The sequence below is a fragment of the Gopherus flavomarginatus genome, chromosome 16 (assembly GCF_025201925.1).
Source record: "Gopherus flavomarginatus isolate rGopFla2 chromosome 16, rGopFla2.mat.asm, whole genome shotgun sequence".
Taxonomy (NCBI): Eukaryota; Metazoa; Chordata; order Testudines; family Testudinidae; genus Gopherus; species Gopherus flavomarginatus.
In genome coordinates this window covers 4048974-4071264 of record NC_066632.1, presented here as the reverse complement: position 1 = coordinate 4071264, position 22291 = coordinate 4048974, and the positions used below count along the sequence as shown (strand labels likewise).

General features: G+C 67.2%; 1 protein-coding gene and 1 long non-coding RNA gene across 9 annotated transcripts; one reads left to right on the top strand and one right to left on the bottom strand.

Moving 5' to 3' along the window:
- Nucleotides 1–964: 964 nt before the first annotated feature.
- On the bottom strand, nucleotides 965–22160 carry RGL3 (ral guanine nucleotide dissociation stimulator like 3). Of its 7 annotated transcripts, none has more exons than XM_050925019.1 (17): nucleotides 22068–22160; nucleotides 20010–20117; nucleotides 18164–18375; nucleotides 17657–17853; nucleotides 15117–15247; nucleotides 14516–14731; nucleotides 14196–14299; nucleotides 11493–11577; nucleotides 10958–11050; nucleotides 9572–9658; nucleotides 9309–9341; nucleotides 6219–6340; nucleotides 5310–5399; nucleotides 4333–4477; nucleotides 3325–3486; nucleotides 3042–3156; nucleotides 965–2540 (listed from the first exon to the last, which is right to left on the bottom strand). In XM_050925019.1, exons 1-17 carry the CDS (start codon nucleotides 22068–22070, stop codon nucleotides 2236–2238), a joined length of 2208 nt encoding a protein of 735 aa, XP_050780976.1. In that variant the 5' UTR covers nucleotides 22071–22160; the 3' UTR covers nucleotides 965–2235. The 7 variants fall into 7 exon arrangements, with proteins under 7 accessions (XP_050780976.1, XP_050780978.1, XP_050780975.1 ...); XM_050925021.1 differs by having other exon boundaries at nucleotides 20052–20117; XM_050925018.1 differs by lacking the exon at nucleotides 22068–22160 and having other exon boundaries at nucleotides 20010–21262.
- On the top strand, nucleotides 15277–17220 carry LOC127035334 (uncharacterized). Of its 2 annotated transcripts, XR_007769710.1 has the most exons (4): nucleotides 15277–15567; nucleotides 15738–15984; nucleotides 16032–16084; nucleotides 16273–16498. It is a non-coding gene; the product is annotated as an uncharacterized LOC127035334 (long non-coding RNA). The 2 variants fall into 2 exon arrangements; XR_007769709.1 differs by lacking the exon at nucleotides 16273–16498 and adding an exon at nucleotides 17179–17220 and having other exon boundaries at nucleotides 15738–16090.
- Nucleotides 22161–22291: the final 131 nt, after the last annotated feature.

Below are 22291 nucleotides of genomic sequence, written 5' to 3'. Positions count from 1 at the left end.
CCCGGCCTTCACTGCAGGGAGCCACCGAGAGAGACGGGGCAGATGGTCCACAGGCCCAGATCCGGAGTCACATGGGGCAAAGGGGGGCAGGCGTAGACCCTCAGCCCCACCCACTGGGCTGTGAGCGGATCCTGGGGGGACGGGTCCCCCATCCCCAGTGGGCATTGAATAAACTGGAGATCATGCAGCCGGTAGCACCTGCGTCCAGCCACGATTCGCAGTTGATGGACCCAGCCCCATGCAGCCGGGCGCCCCCCAGCGAGGGGCAGGGAGCCTGGCCTGGTGCCAGGGAGGCACTGCGGCCCAGAGAAACCCAGGGCACAGCCCTGTGCCAGCCGGCTGCAGAACCCGTCTGCCCTCCGCGTGATCTACGGTCCCTCCCTACGGGCACCCGCCTGCCCCAAGCCCCCCCTGTCCATCCCTTCCCACCCCCACCCACCCCATGCCCCCCATCCATCCCTTCCCACCCCCACCTGCCACATGTCCCCCACCCACCCCCATTCCCCCCCAGCCAGCCCTTCCCACCCCCACCTGCCCCCATCCATCCCTAACCACCTCTCACCCAGCCCCATGCCCCCAATCCATCCCTACCCACCCCCTACCTGCCCCCATTCCCCCTTCAATCCCTTCCCAACCCCCACCTAGCCCTCATCTGTCCCTCCCTATGGGCACCCCCCTGCCCCAAGCCCCCTCTGTCCATCCCCTCCCACCCCCACCTGCCCACCCACCCCCATTCCCCCTCTGTCCATCCCCTCCCACCCCCACCTGCCCCATGTCCCTCACCCACCCCCATTCACCCTCTGTCCATCCCTTGCCACCCCCACCTGCCCCATGCCCCCCACCCACCCCCCTTTCCCTCTCTATCCACCCCTCCCCATCCCCCACCCAGTCCGATGCCCTCCTCTATCCATCCCTTCCCACCCCACACCTGCCCCATCCCCCCTCTATCTATCCAGCGCCCGCTGCTGGCAGACCCGGGGCAGGGCTGTGCTGGGCAGGGAGAGGGGACGGCTGCCAGATCCTGGGGATCTCTGTGGGGCTCAGACTCCCAGACGGGGTCCGTCGCCCCCTCCTAGCCCCACGCTCCTCCCCCTCACAGTGGCCTGTGGGTGAGCGTCTCGCTGCCCTCATAGTCCTGGGCAAGCAGACCCCAGCGTCAGCCGTAGCGAGGGGGACGTGGGACCCCAGGAGCCGACCCCCCAAGATCCAGTCCTGCTGCAGCTCCAGGCCCCGGTTTGCTGGTGGGGGGTGACTGAGGGCCTGATTCTGAAGCGGGGCGGCACATCCGCCAAGGGCCCGGTCCTGGGCTGGGGGGCGGGGGCTGAAGACACCTTGAGCCTGGGGTTGCAAAGAGCCTGATCCTGCAGTGGGGATCACCCCCCCCCCACACCAACACACAAAGCTGCAGAGGGGAATGAGACCCCAACACCCCCTCCCTGCCCCCATCTGGGGGCTCCTGGCAGCCCCCTCTCCCCCCAGAGAGAAGCTCATCTCCCCAGCATTGTCACGGCAACCGGGGGTGGGGCTGAAAACACAGCAGCACCCCCAACAGGCATCAGCCGAGAGCCCCACCAGTTCCCCAGCCGGGGCCCCCCCAAGGGCCAGGGCCAGCTGCTGCCACCTAGTGGCCACTGGAGGGGGGCTCAACCAGCTGCAACATCACTAGCCCCCCATTTGCACCCCCTACAAAAACGGGCCTGCCCCAGATGCCCCCTGGGAGGGGCAGAACAAACCATCAGACCATGGTTTGCTCTGCTCAGGGGGGTTTATTGGAAAATCCAGGATTCAGAGCCCCCCCCTCAGCTGATTGCTGGGGAGCAGCGAGGGGGGAACCCCCGGCACAGACCCCACCCCTCAGTGGGGACCTCTCCCAGGAGCATTGGCCCCATCCAGGCCCCCATGATTGCCTGCCCCCCAAACCCCTCTTCCCGGGAGCAGGGCAGCCCCCAGCACAGCCGATCCTGGCATCTCCGGTGCCCCATGGCACGCTCGGCACTCCTGGCTGCAGGGTGGGACGGGGGGCAGGCTGGGGGGGCTGCCCATACCCAGGGACTGACTGGGGGGGTGGGAATTGGGGGAGCCCAGCTGAGGCTTGTTTTGCTGATGGCAGGGGGGGTGTAGACCCCCAGGGTCTTGGCGACTTGGGGAGGGGCCAACAGGGGGTGCAGGGAGGAGCTACACATGCAGCGGGGGGGCGGGGGCTGGGGAATGAAGCAGGGGGTTCTGGGGTGTAGATCAGGGGGGAAGGGCTGGGGGAGGCTGCCAGGGGAAGGTGCTAGGGGCTGGGAGGGAGGAGAGGGGGGACCATGGGGGGGTGCCCGGGCTGTGGGGTGCTGGCGGCGAAAAGGGCCCTGGGAGGGAGGGGAGTGGGGGCTCCACGGTTAGGGCTGGGCGGGGGGGGAGGGGAGTGGGGGCTTTGTGGGCAGGGGTGGGTTGGGGCAGGCGGGGGCTGGGGTGGCCCTTCCGGCGCAGGACGAAGTCGAAGTTGGCGGCTGGATTCATGGCGTAGAAGGCGTTGGCCCCGTCAGGGATCAGCAGCTCTGGGGGGGTCGGAGGAGAGTGTGAGGGGGGCACAATGGTACTGAAGACCCCCCAGATGGTCCTTGTCTGCCCCTGCCCCTCCCCCAGCACCTCCCCTCCCCCCATGCCCTCATCCCCCCAACCTTCCCCCTGATACCCCACCAGTGTGCTCCCCCCACCTTGTCCTCTGCTCCAGGAACACCCCCTGCCCCTCCCCCAACACCTCCCCTGCCCCCACGCCTCCACCTTCCCCCCACCTGTGACACCTCCCCTTCCCCATATGCCTTCATCCCCCCTAACCTCCCTCCCCCATGCCCTGATACCCCCCACAGTGTGCTCCCCCCACCTGGTCCTCTGCCCCAGCAACACACCCTGCCCTTCCCCCAACACTTCCCCTCCCCCCTATGCCCTCACCCCAACCTTCCCCCCACCTGTGACACCTCCCCTCCCCCATCCCCCCAACCTTCCCCTCACCTGTGACACCTCCCCTCCCCATCCCGCCCCAGCCGGGCCCCCCTCACCTCTGCCGCCCCCCAGCAGCTGCAGGAGCTGGAAGGCTCCGGGCGGGGTCCCGTCCAGGCCGTGTTTCTGGAGGGCGCGCAGCACCACGGCTGGGGTCTTGTCCTGGCTGGTCAACTGGGGGAACGGGGAGGGGCACAGCATCAGGGTGGGGGAGGGGGCAGCACATGCAGGGGTGGGGGTGGGGGAGCATGCAGAGGGTACAGGGCAGCAATGGGGATGGGGGGGGCCAGGCCCCGGCCCTGCCCCCCACCCAGAGGCAGGACCCCCCCTGCCCCCCCTCACCAGGATGCTCTTGTAGAGGTTGCCGTGGGCGTTGTCCATGCTGACCCGCACGATGCACGAGTCCGCCCCCTGCTGGTTGTAGAGGGGCGAGCAGGGGCGGCGGGCGAGGGGGGAGGGCGGCTCCTCAGGGGGGCAGGTGCTCACCGGCAGCTCCAGCAGGCTCTGGGTGGGGGGCGGGGAATGGGGGCTGCTGAGCAAGCAGGGAGAGAACCCAGGAGTCCGGGCTCCCAACTCTGCCCTCCTCGCCAGCTCTAACCACCGCACCCCACTCCCCTCCCAAAGCGGGGATAGAACTCAGGAGTCCGGGCTCCCAGACCCGCCCTCCCCGCCAGCTCTAACCACCGCACCCCACTCCCCTCCCAAAGCTGGGATAGAACCCAGGAGTCCGGGCTCCCAGCTCCGCCCTCCCCGCCAGCTCTAACCACCGCACCCCACTCCCCTCCCAAAGCTGGGATAGAACCCAGGAGTCCAGGCTCCCAGCTCCGCCTTTCCCGCCAGCTCTAACCACTGCACCCCACTCCCCCCTCCCCAGAGCAGGGAGTGAACCCAGGAGTCCGGGCTCCCAGCCCCGCCCTCCCTGCCAGCTCTAACCACCACACCCCAGTCCCCTCCCAGAGCAGGGAGTGAACCCAGGAGTCCGGGCTCCCAGCTCCGCCTTTCCCGCCAGCTCTAACCACTGCACCCCACTCCCCCCTCCCCAGAGCAGGGAGTGAACCCAGGAGTCTGGGCTCCCAGCCCCGCCCTCCCCCCCCAGCTCTAACCACTGCACCCCACTCCCCCCTCCCCAGAGCAGGGAGTGAACCCAGGAGTCCAGCTCCCAGCCCCACCCTCCCCGCCAGCTCTAACCATTGCACCTCACTCCCCTCCCAGAGCAGGGATAGAACCCAGGAGTCCGGGGTTCCCCCTCCCCCTGTTCTAACCACTGGAGCCCAGCGAACACTGGCCTTTGCTCTGGCACAGCTCAGCCCATCCCAGCTACCCTGGCAGCCCCCTGGCATCCCGCGGTACCTTGCCAAGGGGCCCCCCCATCTCCGGGGAGCAGGGGGCACTGGGCCCCTCATCGGCTTCGCAACTGCTGCCGGTGCCCGAAGGCGAGATGCTGCCCTTCGCGGAGGGCAGACGGGGGGGCAGGGCCTCGGCCCCCAGCAGGAGCCTGAGGGGAGATGGGGGTGAATGGGCAAGAAAGGGGGGGAAGGGCTGGGGGGGGGCCCAAAAGGAGAACCTGCCCCCAGACATCTCCATCCCTCTCCAGATGCCAATTCCACCCTCATAGAGCGAGATGCCCCCCAACGCCCAACGCCTCCCCCCTTTACCCATGGACCCCCTACCCCTCCTCCACCCCCACATGAATGTGGGAAATCTGGTAATAGTTTTATGACCACTAGGTGTGCCTCAGTTTCCCCACTGATTCTGCCTGACCAGCCACTAGTGCCAAGGGAATGACCCCCAGAGGAGAAGGGAGTGAGGTCTGGCCTAGGGCTGCCCCATGGCGCCCCCAGGAGCTGAGCAGGATCGACCCCTCTGAGCAGGGGACGCAGGAAGCCGACAGGAACCCCCATGGGAAACTGAGGCAGGCTGGCCACAGCCAGGGCCATCCCCATGCCCCCCAGGCAGGGCTCCCGGAGCTACCATCACTCAGGCTGGGGGGCTGCTCACAGGCAGACGGACGCCGCGTCCCGTCGGGCCTTTCGGAGAGCCCAGGTCAGCTCCGGAGACGCCTGGCACTGATGGGGGACCGAGGGGGCTGGGGTAACTCCCAAGCTGGGGGGCTGGGGGTGACTTATGAGCCAGGGGGGGCAGCTCCCAAGCTAGGGGGGGCAAGGAGCGACGTACAAGCTGGGGGGGCCAGGGTAACTCCTGAGCTAGGGGGATGGGGGTGACTTATGAGCTGGGGGGACAACTCCCAAGCTAGGGGGGGCAAGGGGCGACTTACAAGCTGGGGGGGCCGGGGTAACTCCCAAGTTGGGGGGCTGGGGGCGACTTACGAGCTGAAGCGTTTGCTGAGGCTGCGTTTGACGCGGGGTGAGTTGGGGCAGGAGTCGGCTGGGGGCTCAATGAGCTGCGAGACCCGGTAGCTGGGGGGGAGGGGAGGGGGGGTTAGCGAGTGTCTGTCCTGCCCCCCCCCACAGCTACTTCGCTCCTTCCATCATGGAGGGGGACGCTCCAGGCAGCTCCCTGTGTGATGCCCCACTGCCCCCTCCCCCACCTCCCTACTGCCCCCGCCTCTCTCCTGCCTCCCCTCATTCCCCCCTCCCCCACCTCCCTACTGCCCCCCTCACTGCCCCCGGCCTCTCTTCTGCCCCTCCTCATTGCCCCCTCCCCCACCTCCCTACTGCCCCCCCTCACGGACCCCCGGCGTCTCTCCTGCCCCCCTCACTGTCCTCTTCCCTGCCTCCCTACTGCCCCCCAGCCTCTCTTCTGCCCCCCCTCACTGCCCCTTCTCCCACCGCCCTACTGCCCCCGGCCTCTCTCCTGCCTCCCCTCATTCCCCCTCCCCCACCTCCCTACTGCCCCCCTCACTGCCCCCAGTCTCTCTCCTGCCCCCCATCACTGCCCCCTCCCCCACCTCCCTACTGCCCCCAGCCTCTCTCCTGCCCCTCCTCACTGCCGCCTCCCCCACCTCCCTACTGCCCCCAGCCTCTCTCCTGCCCCACCGCACTGCCCCCTCCCCCACCTCCCTACTGCCCCACGGCCTCTGTCCTGCCCCTCCTCACTGCCCCCTCCCCCACCTCCTTACTGCCCCTCTCACGGCCCCCGGGCCTCTCTCCTGCCCCCCTCACTACCGGCCCCCTCCGGCCCCTCCTCTGCCCCCCACTGCACTCCCTGCTCACTGACCACCTCCCACCTGCCCCACCACTGTGACCCCCGAGACCCCCGCCCCGCCCCCACGGTACCTCTGCTCCTCGGAGAGCCGGCCGTGGCGCTGGAAGGCGGCCAGCACGGGGGGGTTGGGGTGCAGGGCGTAGCCCCGGCACGATGCCTGCAGCTGCTGGATCCGCAGCAGGATCTCCGCCTCCTGGGCCCAGAGACGGGGGTCAGGGCCCCCGCCCCCGTCTCCCCCATCCGCCTCCCGCCCCACAGCTCCCGTCTCCCCCATCCGCCTCCCGCCCCACAGCTCCCTTCCTCCCCGCTCCCGTCTCCCCCATCTGCCTCCCGCTCCCCCATCCGCCTCCCGCCCCACAGCTCCCTTCCTCCCCGCTCCCCCAGCCCCCGTCTCCCCCATCCGCCTCCCGCCCCACAGCTCCCTTCCTCCCCGCTCCCCCAGCTCCCGTCTCCCCCATCCGCCTCCCGCTCCCCCATCCGCCTCCCGCCCCACAGCTCCCGTCTCCCCCATCCGTCTCCCGCTTCCCCAGCTCCCATCTCCCCCATCCACCTCCCGCCCCACAGCTCCCCTCCTCCCCGCTCCCCCAGCTCCCATCTCCCCCATCCGCCTCCTGCTCCTCCAGCTCCCGTCTCCCCCATCCGCCTCCTGCCCCACAGCTCCCGTCTCCCCCATCCACCTCCTGCTCCCCCAGCTCCCGTCTCCCCCATCCGCCTCCCGCTCCCCCATCCGCCTCCCGCCCCACAGCTCCCGTCTCCCCCATCCGCCTCCCGCTCCCCCATCCGCCTCCCGCCCCACAGCTCCCGTCTCCCCCATCCGCCTCCCGCTCCCCCATCCGCCTCCCGCCCCACAGCTCCCGTCTCCCCCATCCACCTCCTGCTCCCCCAGCTCCCGTCTCCCCCATCCGCCTCCCGCTCCCCCATCCGCCTCCCGCCCCACAGCTCCCGTCTCCCCCATCCGCCTCCCGCTCCCCCATCCGCCTCCCGCCCCACAGCTCCCGTCTCCCCCATCCGCCTCCCGCTCCCCCATCCGCCTCCCGCCCCACAGCTCCCGTCTCCCCCATCCGCCTCCCGCCCCACAGCTCCCTTCCTCCCCGCTCCCGTCTCCCCCATCCGCCTCCTGCTCCTCCAGCTCCCGTCTACCCCATCCGCCTCCTGCCCCACAGCTCCCGTCTCCCCCATCCACCTCCTGCTCCCCCAGCTCCCGTCTCCCCCATCCGCCTCCCACTCCCCCACCCGCCTCCCGTCTCCCCCATCCGCCTCCCGCCCCACAGCTCCCTTCCTCCCCGCTCCTCCAGCTCCCGTCTCCCCCATCCGCCTCCCGCCCCACAGCTCCCGTCTCCCCCATCCGCCTCCCGCCCCACAGCTCCCTTCCTCCCCGCTCCCCCAGCCCCTGTCTCCCCCATCCACCTCCCGCCCCACAGCTCCCTTCCTCCCCGCTCCCCCAGCTCCCGTCTCCCCCATCCGCCTCCCGCTCCCCCATCCGCCTCCCGCCCCACAGCTCCCTTCCTCCCCGCTCCCGTCTCCCCCATCCGCCTCCCGTCTCCCCCATCCGCCTCCCGCTCCCCCATCCGCCTCCCGCCCCACAGCTCCCTTCCTCCCCGCTCCCCCATCCACCTCCCACTCCTCCAGCTCCCGTCTCCCCCATCCACCTCCCGCTCCCCCATCCGCCTCCCGCCCCACAGCTCCCTTCCTCCCCGCTCCCCCATCCACCTCCCACTCCTCCAGCTCCCATCTCCCCCATCCACCTCCCACTCCTCCAGCTCCCGTCTCCCTCATCCGCCTCCCGCCCCACAGCTCCCGTCTCCCCCATCCACCTCCCGCCCCACAGCTCCCTTCCTCCCGGCTCCCCCAGCTCCCGTCTCCCCCATCCGCCTCCTGCTCCCCCAGCTCCCGTCTCCCCCATCCGCCTCCCGCCCCACAGCTCCCTTCCTCCCCGCTCCCCCCGCTCCCGTCTCCCCCATCCGCCTCCCGCCCCACAGCTCCCTTCCTCCCCGCTCCCCCAGCTCCCGTCTCCCCCATCCACCTCCCGCTCCCCCATCCGCCTCCCGCCCCACAGCTCCCTTCCTCCCCGCTCCCCCAGCTCCCGTCTCCCCCATCCACCTCCCGCTCCCCCATCCGCCTCCCGCTCCCCCAGCTCCCGTCCCTCCATCCTCCTGCTCCATCGTCCCGCCCCACAGCTCCCATCTCCCCCATCCGCCTCCTGTCCCCCCAGCTCCCGTCCCCCCATCCTCTCGCCCCCCAGCTCCCGTCTCCCCCATCCACCTCCCACTCCTCCAGCTCCCATCTCCCCCATCTGCCTCCCGCCCCACAGCTCCCATCTCCCCCACCCGCCTCCCGTCTTCCCCATCTGCCTCCCGTCTCCCCCCCGACCCAGAGCTCCCTTCCTTCCCGCTCCCCCAGCTCCCGTCCCTCCATCCTCCCGCTCCCCCATCGTCCCACCCCACAGTTCCCATCCCCCCATCCGCCTCCTGTCCCCTCAGCTCCCATCCTCCCTGTCCACCCAGCCTCCCGCCCCCCCCACAGCCCTCATCCTGTCACCCCCCCATCTCCAGTGCCCCCCAGCCCCCATCCCATCCCCCCAGCTCCCATCCTCCCCATCCTCCCTTCCTCCGATCCACCCCCCCAGCTTCCTGTCCCCATCCCCCCAGCCCCCATCCCCACATCCATCCCCCCAGCTTCCTGTCCCCATACCCCATCCCATCCCCCCAGCTCCCATCCTCCCCATCCTCCCCGCCTCCAATCCACCCCCCCTCAGCTTCCTGTCCCCCATCCCCCACATCCACTCCCCCGCTTCCTGTTCCCCATCCCCCACTGCCCCCATCCCCCCATCCTCCGATCCACCCCCTCAGCTTCCTGTCCCCCATCCCCTACAGCCCCCATCCCCACATTCACATCCCCAGCTTCCTGTCCCCTATCCCCCACAGCCCCCATCCCATCCCCCCATTCTCCCTGCCTCCGATCCACCCCCCTCAGCTTCCTGTCCCCCATCCCCCACATCCGCCCCCCAGCTTCCTGTCCCCCATCCCCCAAAGCCCCCATCCCATCCCCCCCAGCTCCCATCCCCTGACCCTCCCCACAGCCTCCCATCCCCCCCGCCCCCCCAACCCAGGGTCCCCTCTGCTCTCCCAGGGTCCCGGCCAGCCCCCCTACCCCCCACTCACCTTCCGCCTCTTTTCAAAGTTGATGAGCCCACCCTGGGGAGGAATCAGAGAGAACATGAGGGGGTTGGGCCCCCCAGTGGTTACCCCAGGAAGGGGCTGGCACTGGGGGAGGTTTCCTGGCCCCCGGGGGCAGGATGAGCACAAAAGCCTCTGGGGGTCTTGGGGGAAGAGGCAGCTCAACCTTAGGGGGCCCCCGAGGGGGGGCACAGTGGGGGGGCACAGTGAGGGTGCGAGCCTGGGGACCCCCAGCCTCCTCGACTCACCTCCAGGAAATCCGGCAGCGCCGTGTCCAGCATCACCAGATCCGTCAAGAAGGTGCCAAGGTACGGGACAGTGCCTGGGGGGGGCGCCTGGAGGGGGAGGGTCCGGGTCACCCACATGGCTCTGCCAGTGCCCCTCACTCCCGACTCGCAGCCCCCCGTTATCCCTCCCTACCACCCACCAGCTCTGCCAGTGTCCCTCACTCCCGACTCGCAGCCCCCCGTTATCTCTCTCCACCCCACCACCCCGAGCTCTGCCAGTGCCCCTCACTCCTGACTTGCAGCCTCCGTTATCCCTCCCCAACCCCCACACCCCAAGCTCTGCCAGTGCCCCTCACTCCCGACTCGCAGCCCCCCATTATCCCTCCCCACCTGCCCACCTCGAGCTCTGCCAGTGCCCCTCACTCCCGACTCACAGCCTCTGTTATCCCTCCCTAACCCCTCCACCCCAAGCTCTGCCAGTGCCCCTCACTCCCGACTCGCAGCCCCCCATTATCCCTCCCCACCTGCCCACCTCGAGCTCTGCCAGTGCCCCTCACTCCCGACTCGCAGCCCCCCGTTATCCCTCCCTACCCCCCACCAGCTCTGCCAGTGTCCCTCACTCCCGACTCGCAGCCCCCCGTTATCTCTCTCCACCCCACCACCCCGAGCTCTGCCAGTGCCCCTCACTCCTGACTTGCAGCCTCCGTTATCCCTCCCCAACCCCCACACCCCAAGCTCTGCCAGTGCCCCTCACTCCCGACTCGCAGCCCCCCATTATCCCTTCCCACCTGCCCACCTCGAGCTCTGCCAGTGCCCCTCACTCCCGACTCACAGCCTCTGTTATCCCTCCCCACCCCTGAACCCCGAGCTCTGCCAGTGCCCCTCACTCCTGACTCTCAGCCCCGTTATCCCTCCCTAACCCCCCCACCCCAAGCTCTGCCAGTGCCCCTCACTCCCGACTCGCAGCCCCCCATTATCCCTCCCCAACCCCTCACCCCAAACTGTGCCAGTGCCCCTCACTCCCGACTCGCAGCCCTGTTATCCCTCCCAACCCCAAGCTCTGCCAGTGCCCCTCACTCCCGACTCGCAGCCCCCCGTTATCTCTCCTTAACCCCCCCACCCCGAGCTCTGCCAGTGCCCCTCATTCCTGACTCACAGCCCCCCATTATCCCTCCCCACTCACCCCCCTGAGCTCTGCCAGTGGCCCCCAGTCCCCACCCACAGCCCAGCAGGTGCCCCTCAGTCCCAACCCACAGCCCCTGCTAGCCCAGCCCTGCCCCCCACAGCCCAGCAGGTGCCCCTCAGTCCCAACCCACAGCCCCTGCCCCCCACAGCCCAGCAGGTGCCCCTCACTCCCGACTCGCAGCACTCCAAGGCCCTAGACCCTGGCCGGGTCCCATCACTCACCGCTGGCTTCTCCGGGGGATTTAGTTTCTGAGTCGCTTTGCGGGTGATGCGGGGGCTGGGGGTTCCCTCGGGGACGCCCTGGGCAGCATCTCCCTGTGCAGAGGGACGAGATCGGCAAGGCCCAGCGCAAAGAAATCATTGATGGGAGCCTGTGGTACACGGAGCAAAATCCCACTGCCGGGGGCACCGTGCCCCCCCCCGGCGCCCCCCACCCTCTCCCCTGGCCTCTGCAGCAAGACATCCCCCGGTGCCCCCTGCCCTACACCCGTGGTGAGCCCCCCACCCTGCCCCCACAGCATAGCACCCCCAGCAAGCCCCCTGCTCACCAAGACCCCCCTGCTGAGCCCCCTGCCCCCAAAGCATGGCACCCCCAGCAAGCCCCCTGCTCACCAAGACCCCCCCACCCCCGGCTGAGCCCCCTGCCCCCCAAGCAAGCCCCCCACCTTTCACTGATCCCCCTCAGCACAGCACCCACTGCCGAGCCCCCCACTCCCTGTGGCACAGCACCCCATAGCATGGCCCCAGTGCCAGGTACCTGCAGCAGGATTTCCCGGCAGCTCAGGTGATTCTTGTCGTCGGAGAAGATCTGCGAGAGCTTCCGGAAGACGCCCATGGTGTCCCTGGGGGCAGGACGGGACCGAGACAGAGCTCTGTCCATGCATGCACCCCCAATCCCCATCCCGGCACCCCCAATCCCCATCCCCGTCGGCCCCCACTCCCCCAATCCCCATTCACTCCGGCACCCCCAATCCCCATCGGCCCCCACACCCCCACACCCCCAATCCCCACCCACACCAGCACCCCCAATCCCCATCCCAGCACCCCCAATCCCCATCGGCCACCACACCCCCAATCTCCATTCACTCCAGCACCCCCAATCCCCATCCCTGCACCCCCAATCCCCATCCCCGTCAGCCCCCACACCAATTCCCACCCATCCCGGCACCCCCAATCCCAATCCCCATTGGCCTCCACATCCCCAATCCCCATCCCGGTGCCCCCAATCCCCACCCATCCTGGTGCCCCCAATTCCCATCAGCCCCCACACCCCCAATCCCCATCCTGGCACCCCCAATCCCCATCCCCATTGGCCCCCACACCCCCAATCCCCACCCACCCCGGCACCCCCAATCCCCATCTCCATTGGCCCCTGCACTCCCGATCCCCACCCCAACCCACTCCAGCACCCTTGATCCCCATCCCTGCCTGCCCCAGCACCCCCAATCCTCAGCCCCTGATCTCCGCCCCCACCTGCCCCAGGACTCCCGATCCCTGTCAGCCCCCGTAGCCCCAAACCTCAACCCCCAATCTCCCGGCACCTCCAATCCTCAGCCCCCGATTCCCATTCCCACCTGCCCCGGCACCCCCAATCCCCATAGGCCCCCACATCCCCGATCCCTGCCCCCACCCAGCCCGGTACCCCCAATCCCCATTGGCCCACCCCCCCGATCCCCACCCCCACCCAGCCCGGTACCCCCAATCCCCATCCCCATCTGCCCCTGCACCCCCAACCCTCAGCCCTCGATCCTTGCCCCCACCCGCCCCAGCACCCCCAATCCCCGTCCCCACCTGCCTCGGCACCTCCAGTCCCCATTGGCCCCCACATCCCCGATCCCCACCCCCACCCAGCCCGGTAACCCCAATCCCCATCCCCACCTGCCCCAGCACCTCCAAACCCCATTGGCCCACACACCCCCGATCCCCACCCAGCCCGGTACCCCCAATCCCCATCCCCACCTGCCCCTGCACCCCCAACCCTCAGCCCCCGATCCTTGCCCCCACCCGCCCTGGCACCCCCAATCCCCTTTGGCCCCCACATCCCCGATCCCTGCCCCTACCCAGCCCCAGTACCCCCAATCCCCATCCCCACCTGCCCCCACACCGCCAACCCTCAGCCCTCAATCCCTGCCCCCGCCCTCCCCGGCACCCCCAATCCTCAGCCCCTGTCATAAACATAAAGGGAAGGTAACAGCCCTCCTCTGTACAGTCCTATACAATCCCTCCTGGCCAGACACACAACATCCTTTTACCTGTAAAGGGTTAAGAAGCTCAGGTAACCTGGCTGACACCTGACCCAAAGGACGCAATAGGAGTGGCGGGGGGGGGGTTGTTTTGTCTGTTCTTTGTCTGTTCTGGGTACTCGCCAGAGACAGAGCAAGAGAAATCCAGCTCCTCTCCAGTTAGCAGCTATTTAGCAAGGAAACGCCTTAGATTCTCCTTTGCTTTGGCTTGTGATTTTCTCTGTGCTGAGCGGGAGGTTTAGCCCCGTGTTCTCGTTTTGTAACTTTAAAGTTTTGCCCAGAGGGAAACCCTCTGTTGGTTGCCTGTGAGGTTCCCTTTCAGGCTAGTTGGCCAGAGATGCCCAATTCACCCTTTTCTCTTCCTAATAAAGTTCTGGTTTTTTAATAACCTGATTGGGATTTTTAGTGTCCAAAAAACCCAGGGCTGGTCTGTGCTCATCTTGTTTATCCTCCATCCTCCCCAGGAAAAGGGGTGAAGGGGCTTGGGGGGATATTTTGGGGAAATCAGACGCCAAGTCGTCCTTTCGCTGATTCTTTGTTTGAAACACTTGGTGGTGGCAGCTGTTATCTAAGCCAAGGACAAGGGAAGGATTTGTGCCTTGGGGAGTTTTTGACCTAAACTGGCAGAAATAAGCATAGGAGGTCTTTCATGCGGGTCCCCACATCTGTACCTCAGAGTGGGGAGGGAACCCTGATACCCCCTATCCCCACCCCCAGCTCCCCCAAACTTCAACCCCCAATCCCCACCCACAGCACCTCCAATCCTCAGCCCCCAATCCCGGCACCCACCTAACCCTGGTTGCTGCACCCTCCTGACACTATCCCCACCCTGGCACCTTGATCCTCTCACCCCCCCATTCCTGTCCCACCCACCTCCACCCACTGAACCCCATTCTGGCAGCCTCCCCAGCATGTCCTGACCCCACTCGCAGCACCCCTCCAGGGTTACCGGGACCCTCTGGACCCCACTCCCCACCGTGAGCCCCAACCCAAGAGCATTGGCTCTTGGGGGCCAGTCCCACCCTCTGGAAGGCGGGACTTCCTGGATTAGCTCTGGCCACCCCAGTCATGCCTTCGGGGGGCGCTGGTCAGATTGCATGGAGCCAAACTCACCCCCAAGCTCTGCCTGCCAAGCCAGAATGGGGCAGGGTGTGAGAGCTGCCTCTCTCCACCGTCAGACAGCCCCCGCCCCCTCCATTCAGCCCCCCAGCTCTCACCGGCTGACGGCAGCCCAGGTCCTCTTGAGCCGGTGCACGGGGCTGGACTGCAGGGCGGAGATCACGGCTCGCAGGGAGGAGAAGTTACGCAGAACGCAGCAGTGCTGGGGGGGAGGGGAGTCAGTGGGGTCCAGCTGCCCCACCCCAGATCTACCCCGCAACCCTCCACAAATCCAGTTACTACTGGACTCCCTCCCCCAACGCCTGCTGGCCTGGATCCCCCTCAACCTCCCATAAATGCCCCTCACCTTCCCCCACAACCCACTGGGCCCCCTCGGCCCTACCCCCATCCCACCCCCTCAGCTGTCCCCTTCCCCCACCTGCGCAATGGCGACCCACTTCTCCAGCAGCCGGGCTCTCTGCGACGCACGGAGCTGCACATCACCCAGCACCGAGGCGACGACGCAGCTGGTGATGGCGTTGAACTGGGCCACGGTGGCGCGGACGCTGGGCGCTGCCCCCTCGCCCGCCTTGCGGTCCCGCTGTGACCACACGCAGCCCAGGCAGTGGAAGGGTCGCACCTGCATGAACAGCTCCTGGTGGGGGGGAAAGGAAGCAGGGGAGGGCCCATGCTCTGTGCCCAGGCACAGCAAAGGAACAGAACCCAGGAGTCCTGGCTCCCAACCCTCTCGCTCTAGCCACTAGACATCCCCCCCCTCCCAGAGCTGGGGAGAGAACCCAGGAGTCCTGGCTCCCAGCCCCTTCCTGCTCTAACCACTAGACACCACTCCCCTCCCAGAGCTGGGGAGAGAACCCAGAAGTCCTGGCTCCCAGCCCCTCCCTGCTCTAACCACTAGACATCACTCCCCTCCCAGAGCTGGGTAAAGAACCCAGAAGTTCTGCCCCTCGGGCCTCCTGCCCTAACCACTGGTCTGTGCTCTCTTGGGTGATCTGGCTCCGCTCCCCCAGCCCCCCACTTACTATGTCCATTAGCGTCAGCTGCTCGGCCACTTCCTCCACACTGAACGACAGGAGATCGGGGGACTCCCCGCAGCCCTCTGGCCCCCCCTCGCCCCCCAACACCAGCGGACCATCCCCAGGGGATTCACAGCCTGCAGGGGAGACAGCGCAGGGCATCAGACCCGCCAGCTACACAGGGGCCTGCGAGGGGGAGAGGCGCTGAGGGGTTCCAGCCAAGGGATGGGCGGAGGAGGGAATAAGATGGACAGGCAGATGAGGGGCTGTAGTCAGGGGCCAGGTGGTGGTGGAAGAGCCAGGAGGGGGACAGATGCTGGGGGGTTGTAGCCAGGGGACAGGCAGAGGTGGGAGTTGTAGCCAGGAGGTGGGAGGGACAGGCGGAGGCGGGGATTGTAGCCAGGGGACAGGCAGAGACGGAAGTTGTAGCCAGGGGACAGGCGGAGGCAGGAGACATGTGGAGGCGGGGGCTGTAGCCAAGGGACAGGCAGAAGCAAGAGACAGAGGGAGGTGGGGTTGTGGCCAGGGAACAGGCGGAGGCGGTGGTTGTAGCCAGGGGCCAGGCGGAGGCAGGGGACAGGCAGAGGTGGGGGTTGTAGCCAGGGGACAGGAGGAGGCAGGGGACAGGTGGAGTTGGGGTTGTGGCCAGGGGACAGGTGGAGGTGGGGGTTGTAGCCAGGGGACAGGCGGAGGCGGGGGACAGGCGGAGGCAGGGGACAGGCGGAGGCAGTGGTTGTAGCCAGGGGACAGGCGGAGGCAGGGGACAGGCGGAGGCGGTGGTTGTAGCCAGGGGACAGGCGGTGGTGGGGGTTGTAGCCAGGGGACAGGCGGAGGCGGTGGTTGTAGCCAGGGGACAGGCGGAGGCAGGGGACAGGTGGAGGTGGGGGTTGTGGCCAGGGGACAGGCGGAGGCAGAGGACAGGCGGCGGTGGGGGTTGTGGCCAGGGGACAGGCGGAGGCAGGGGACAGGCGGCGGTGGGGGTTGTGGCCAGGGGACAGGCGGAGGCAGGGGACAGGCGGAGGCAGGGGACAGGCGGAGGCGGCGGTTGTAGCCAGGGGACAGGCGGAGGCGGTGGTTGTAGCCAGGGGACAGGCGGAGGCAGGGGACAGGCGGAGGCAGGGGACAGGCGGTGATGGGGGTTGTAGCCAGGGGACAGGCGGAGGCGGTGGTTGTAGCCAGGGGACAGGCGGAGGCAGGGGACAGGCGGAGGTGGGGGTTGTGGCCAGGGGACAGGCGGAGGCAGGGGACAGGCGGAGGTGGGGGTTGTGGCCAGGGGACAGGCGGAGCAGGGGACAGGCGGCGGTGGGGGTTGTGGCCAGGGGACAGGCGGAGGCAGGGGACAGGCGGAGGCAGGGGACAGGCGGCGGTTGGGGTTGTAGTCAGGGGACAGGCGGAGGCAGGGGACAGGCAGCGGTGGGAGTTGTACCCAGGGGACAGGCAGAGGCAGGGGACAGGCAGAGACGGAGGTTGTAGCCAGGGGACAGGTGGAGGCAGGGGACAGGCGGAGGCAGGGGACAGGCGGTGGTTGGGGTTGTAGTCAGGGGACAGGCGGAGGCAGGGGACAGGCAGAGGTGGGGGTTGTAGGCAGGGGGCAGGCAGAGGCAGGGGACAGGCGGAGGCAGGGGACAGGCGGAGGTGGGGGTTGTGGCCAGGGGACAGGCGGAGGCAGGGGACAGGCAGAGACGGAGGTTGTAGCCAGGGGACAGGTGGAGGCAGGGGACAGGCGGAGGCAGGGGACAGGCGGCGGTTGGGGTTGTAGTCAGGGGACAGGCGGAGGCAGGGGACAGGCAGCGGTGGGAGTTGTACCCAGGGGACAGGCAGAGGCAGGGGACAGGCAGAGACGGAGGTTGTAGCCAGGGGACAGGTGGAGGCAGGGGACAGGCGGAGGCAGGGGACAGGCGGTGGTTGGGGTTGTAGTCAGGGGACAGGCGGAGGCAGGGGACAGGCAGAGGTGGGGGTTGTAGGCAGGGGGCAGGCAGAGGCAGGGGACAGGCGGAGGCAGGGGACAGGCGGAGGTGGGGGTTGTGGCCAGGGGACAGGCGGAGGCAGGGGACAGGCAGAGACGGAGGTTGTAGCCAGGGGACAGGCGGAGGCAGGGGACAGGCGGAGGCAGGGGACAGGCGGCAGTTGGGGTTGTAGTCAGGAGACAGGCAGAGGCAGGGGACAGGCAGCGGTGGGGGTTGTGCCAGGGGACAGGCAGAGGCAGGGGACAGGCAGAGACGGAGGTTGTAGCCAGGGGACAGGTGGAGGCAGGGGACAGGCGGAGGCAGGGGACAGGCGGCAGTTGGGGTTGTAGTCAGGGGACAGGCGGAGGCAGGGGACAGGCAGCGGTGGGAGTTGTACCCAGGGGACAGGCAGAGGCAGGGGACAGGCAGAGACGGAGGTTGTAGCCAGGGGACAGGTGGAGGCAGGGGACAGGCGGCGGTTGGGGTTGTAGTCATGGGACAGGCGGAGGCAGGGGACAGGCGGCGGTTGGGGTTGTAGTCAGGGGACAGGCGGAGGCAGGGGACAGGCGGCAGCGGGGGTTGTAGCCCAGAGTCTCTTACTCTCAGGCTCCACCTGTTTATCTCCCGGCTTCTCCTGAAAGCTCTGCAGCAGCCCTTCGGCCCGCGCACACACCTCCGAGCCCGGGGCTGCCTGGCGCAGGTAGCCATGGAGCTGGCGCAGGCTGGGGTGCTGGGGGGGCTCCCGGAAATCCTCGGGGTGATCATGCAGCCAGAGCTCCAGCACCTGCAGCACAGCCCTGGGGGGGTGGGGGGGTCAGTCCTGGCAAGAGGGGGCAGACAGGCTCTGAGGCCCCTGCCCTCTGGGTCTGGGGGGCATCCCTGTAACCCCAGGAGCTGGTCTGGAGACCCCCCAACCCACAGCAGCCCCCTCTCCTGGCCTGGCTGGGGGAGGGCCCCCACCACGGGAACCAGACTGCAGGGTTCTCACCTCGCAGCTTGCCCAGAGACCAGCCCCTAGGGCTCCCCTGTCGGGGGTGGGGGGAGTCCAGAGCCCCCCTGGGACTCACCTGTTGTGGGAAAGGGGAACCCAGCCCCCCCAGGGCTCACCTGTCAGGGCCCAGCGGCAGCAGCAGCTCCAGCACGCGGCCGGGGGTGGCGAACGCGCGGTAGGTGGCCAGGAAGCTGGGAAGGTAGCCAGGGTCACTCTCTGCGCTGGCCGCGACCAGGCCTCTCACCAGCTGGGGCAGGGTCCCGGCACGCAGCCGGCGCAGCCTGCAGGTGCGGTACTGCACGAAGGGGCAGGGGGGGCCAACTCCGGCCTGAGGGGGGGGGATGGATGGAGTGTGAGAAATAGATAGATAGATAGATAGATAGATAGAGGGGGTGTGTGGAGATAGATAGATAGATAGATAGATAGAGGAGGTGTGTAGGGATAGATAGATAGATAGAGGAGATGGATGGATAGATAGATAGAAAGATCGATAGAGGGGGTGTGTAGGGATAGATAGATAGAGGAGGTGTGTGGGGATAGATAGATAGATAGATAGAGGGGGTGTATGGGGATGGATAGATAGATAGATAGATAGATAGAGGGGATGCATGGGGATAGATAGATAGAGGGGGTGGATGGAGATAGATAGAGAGGGTGGATGGAGATAGATAGATAAAGGGGGTGTATGGGGATAGATAGATAGATAGAGGGGGTGTATGGGGATAGATAGATAGAGGGGGTGGATGGGGATGGATGGATAGGTAGATAGATAGATAGAGGGGGTGTGTAGGAATAGATAGATAGATAGATAGATAGATAGATAGATAGATAGAGGGGGTGTGTGGGGATAGATAGATAGAGGGGGTGTATGGGGATAGATAGATAGAGGGGGTGTACGGGGATAGATAGATAGAGGGGGTGTACGGGGATAGATAGATAGATAGATAGATAGATAGATAGATAGATAGATAGATAGATAGATAGAGGGGATGCATGGGGATAGATAGATAGAGGGGGTGGATGGAGATAGATAGAGAGAGAGGGTGGATGGAGATGGATAGATAGAGGGGGTGTGTAGGGATAGATAGATAGAGGAGGTGGATAGATAGATAGAGGGGGTGTATGGGGATAGATAGATAGATAGATAGATAGATAGATAGATAGATAGATAGATAGATAGAGGGGGTGTACGGGGATAGATAGATAGAGGGGGTGTACGGGGATAGATAGATAGATAGAGGGGGTGTACGGGGATAGATAGGTGGATGAGGTGGATGGATAGATAGATAGAGGGGGTGTGTAGGGATAGGTAGATAGATAGATAGAGGAGGTGGATGGGGATAGACAGAGGGGGTGGGGGATAGACAAGTATGGAGAGATTGAGACAGAGGTAATAGAAGGAATAATTACATCACCCCAGCCTCTTCCCCTCCTGCAGGACCTCAAAAGGGTCCACTGGCCTAAGCTGCAGCTGCCTCTGGGGTGGGGCCAGGGGCTGTTTATACAGAGACCCCTCGCTTGGCGCTGAGATGCAGCCACCTCTGGGACGGAGCACGGGGGCTGTTTATACAAGAACCCCTCACCCGGCGCTGAGATGCAGCCACCTCTGGGGCAGAGCACAGGGGCTGTTTATACAGGAACCCCTCACCCAGTGCTGAGATGCAGCCACCTCTGGGGCAGATGCAGGGGCTGTTTATACAGGAACCCCTCACCCTGCGCTGAGATGCAGCCACCTCTGGGGCGGAGCACGGGGGCTGTTTATAACAACGCTGCACAGCAGATTAGGTCCGGATGTGAAGAATTCCAGCTCTGAGAGAAAATGAGCCAAAGTCACAGCACAGCGCCCCCTGCTGGGCCCCCGCCCCACTCCCTGCAGCACCAGGCTCCTCCATGCAGGTGCTGACTGGGTCCACCCCCCTCGGCATAGGCGAGCTGACAGGCCCCTGGCAGAGCCCCCCGTACCAGTGGGCAGGGTCCCCCGTTGGCCGCAGGCTCTGCCCTCACCCGCTGCAGGGTGATGCTGTAGATGGCCCCGTCTTCCACCTCTTCACCCCACTGCTGGAAGGGCTCCTGCAGGGGGAGAACAGACCAGGCCATGGGCCCAGCCAGCACCCAACACCCAGAGATGGGAGATGGGGCTGGGGAGCTGGGAATTGGGACTCCTGGGTTCTGTCCCCAGTTCTGGGAGGACAGTGGGATCTAGTGGTTAGAGCAGGGTGGGGGGGGGCTGGGAACCAGGACACCTGGATTCTCTCCCCGGCTCTGCCACAGACACAATATGCGATCCCAGGTGAATCCCTTCACCCCTTGGTGCCTCAGTTTCCCCCACATATGATACCACCTCTCAGAGGAGCCCTGAAACCTGGGGGATGCAAATGGAACTTCTATAGGTTTCCCCTGGGGGGGTGAGGATTAAGGGGACCCCTCACCCCACTCCCAGTGTAGCCATCAGCCTGGGGTGCTGGCAGCTCTGGGGCTGAAGGATGGTGGTGCAGTTTGGCTCCCTCCCTGCAGGCAGCCCCCGGCACTCCACCTGTGCACAGCAGCACCTGGCCCCCCACCGCCCCCTACAGGCAGGTGCTGAATCCATATCCCTAGAGAACAGATGGAGAAACTGAGGCACGAAGCTGCTTTGGAAGAGACTAGAACTCAGGAGCCTGGACTCCCAGCCCCCTGCTAAAGGGAGGAGGAGCAGGGGGCACCCACTGCACAACCCACCCACCCCCACAGGGGAAAGAGAAGTGGGCGTGGCATGTGGGGGGGCGCTCTGGGGCTCCAGCTACCCTGAACAACCCTCCATTTAAGGAGCCGGAGCGGAGCCGCCCAACCGGTCCAGCAGGGTCGGCCTCCCCCAGCCCCACCTGCACAGCGCCACAACGGGCCCTGCTGCCATGGCCCCACCTCCCTCCGCCCTGCCCCCATCCCAGCTGGTAGGGGGGCTACCATCCCAGTAGCCGCAAGTAGGGTTCTCCACCCCAGCTCGGGGATGTGGGGCTGGTGTCCGGCACCCTGATCCCCATGGGACACGGCCACCTGGGAAGGGGGGTGAGGTCTCCAATCCCCGAGCTGCCCTCACCCCACCATGTCCATTTGGTGCCCCTCGTTCACGGTGAGCTGGGGGGTCTCAAACCAGGCCCCAGCCGGGGAGGAGCCCCCTGGACACAAAGTGCCCCTCCTCCTCCCAGGCACCCAGTGCCCGCTCCCAACCACCCACAGGCAGCCATATGCCCCTCTTCCAATGCCCCCTCGCCCCTGGCACCTAGCACCCCTCAGGCAGCCACATGCCCCTCTTCTAATACCCCCTCCCCCCGGCAACCAGCACCCCCTTCCCAGTGGCCCCTTCCCACCCCCAGGTACCCAGTGCCCCCTTCCCACTCACTCCCCAGCACCCAGCGCCCCCCAGGCAGCCACGTGCCCCTTTTCCAATGCCCTCTCCCCCCCGGCACCCAGCGCCCCTCAGGCAGCCACGTGCCCCTCTTCCAACACCCCCTCCCCCCCGGCAACCAGCACCCCCTTACCACCCCCAGGTACCCAGTGCCCCCTTCCCACCCACTCCCAGGCACCCAGCACCCCCCAGGCAGCCACGTGCCCCTCTTCCAATGCCCCCTCCCCTCCAGCAACCAGCACCCTCTTCCCAGCGCCTCAGGTGCCCAGCGCTCCCTTACCCCCCCAGGTGCCCAGCGCTCCCTTACCCTCCCAGGTACCCAGTGCCCCCTTCCCACCCACCCCCAGGCACCCAACAGCCCCTTCCCAGCGACCCAGATACCCAGCGCCCCCTTCCCACCCCTCCCGGGCACCCAGCGCCCCCTTCTCAGTGCCCCGGGTACCCAGCGCCCACTTCCCACCCACCCCCGGGCACCCAGCGCCCCCCAGGCAGCCATGTGCCCCTCTTCCAATGCCCCCTCGTCCCCCCCGGGCACCCAGGGCCCCCCGCCCGCAGCCCAGCCGAGGAGCCGCCCCCCAGGGCCGATGTCTCTGGCCGGGGCCGGGCGGGGGTTCGAGCCCCGGGCGCGGCGTTACCATCGGGCACTCCGGCGCCGGGGCTGGATCGCGGCGTCCGCCCTTGACTCGGCGGCGCCGGGAAGGTCTCTCAGCTGCAACCCCGGGGGGAGGGGCCGGGCCGCGGGGAGGGGAGGGGGGGGGCAGCGCCGCTTGGGCACAAGGGGCCCCTCCCCCCATCCAACGGGGGGGAGAGAGGAGCGCAGGGCGCGCCTGGGACATGGAGTCCCGGCCTGAGACCTAGC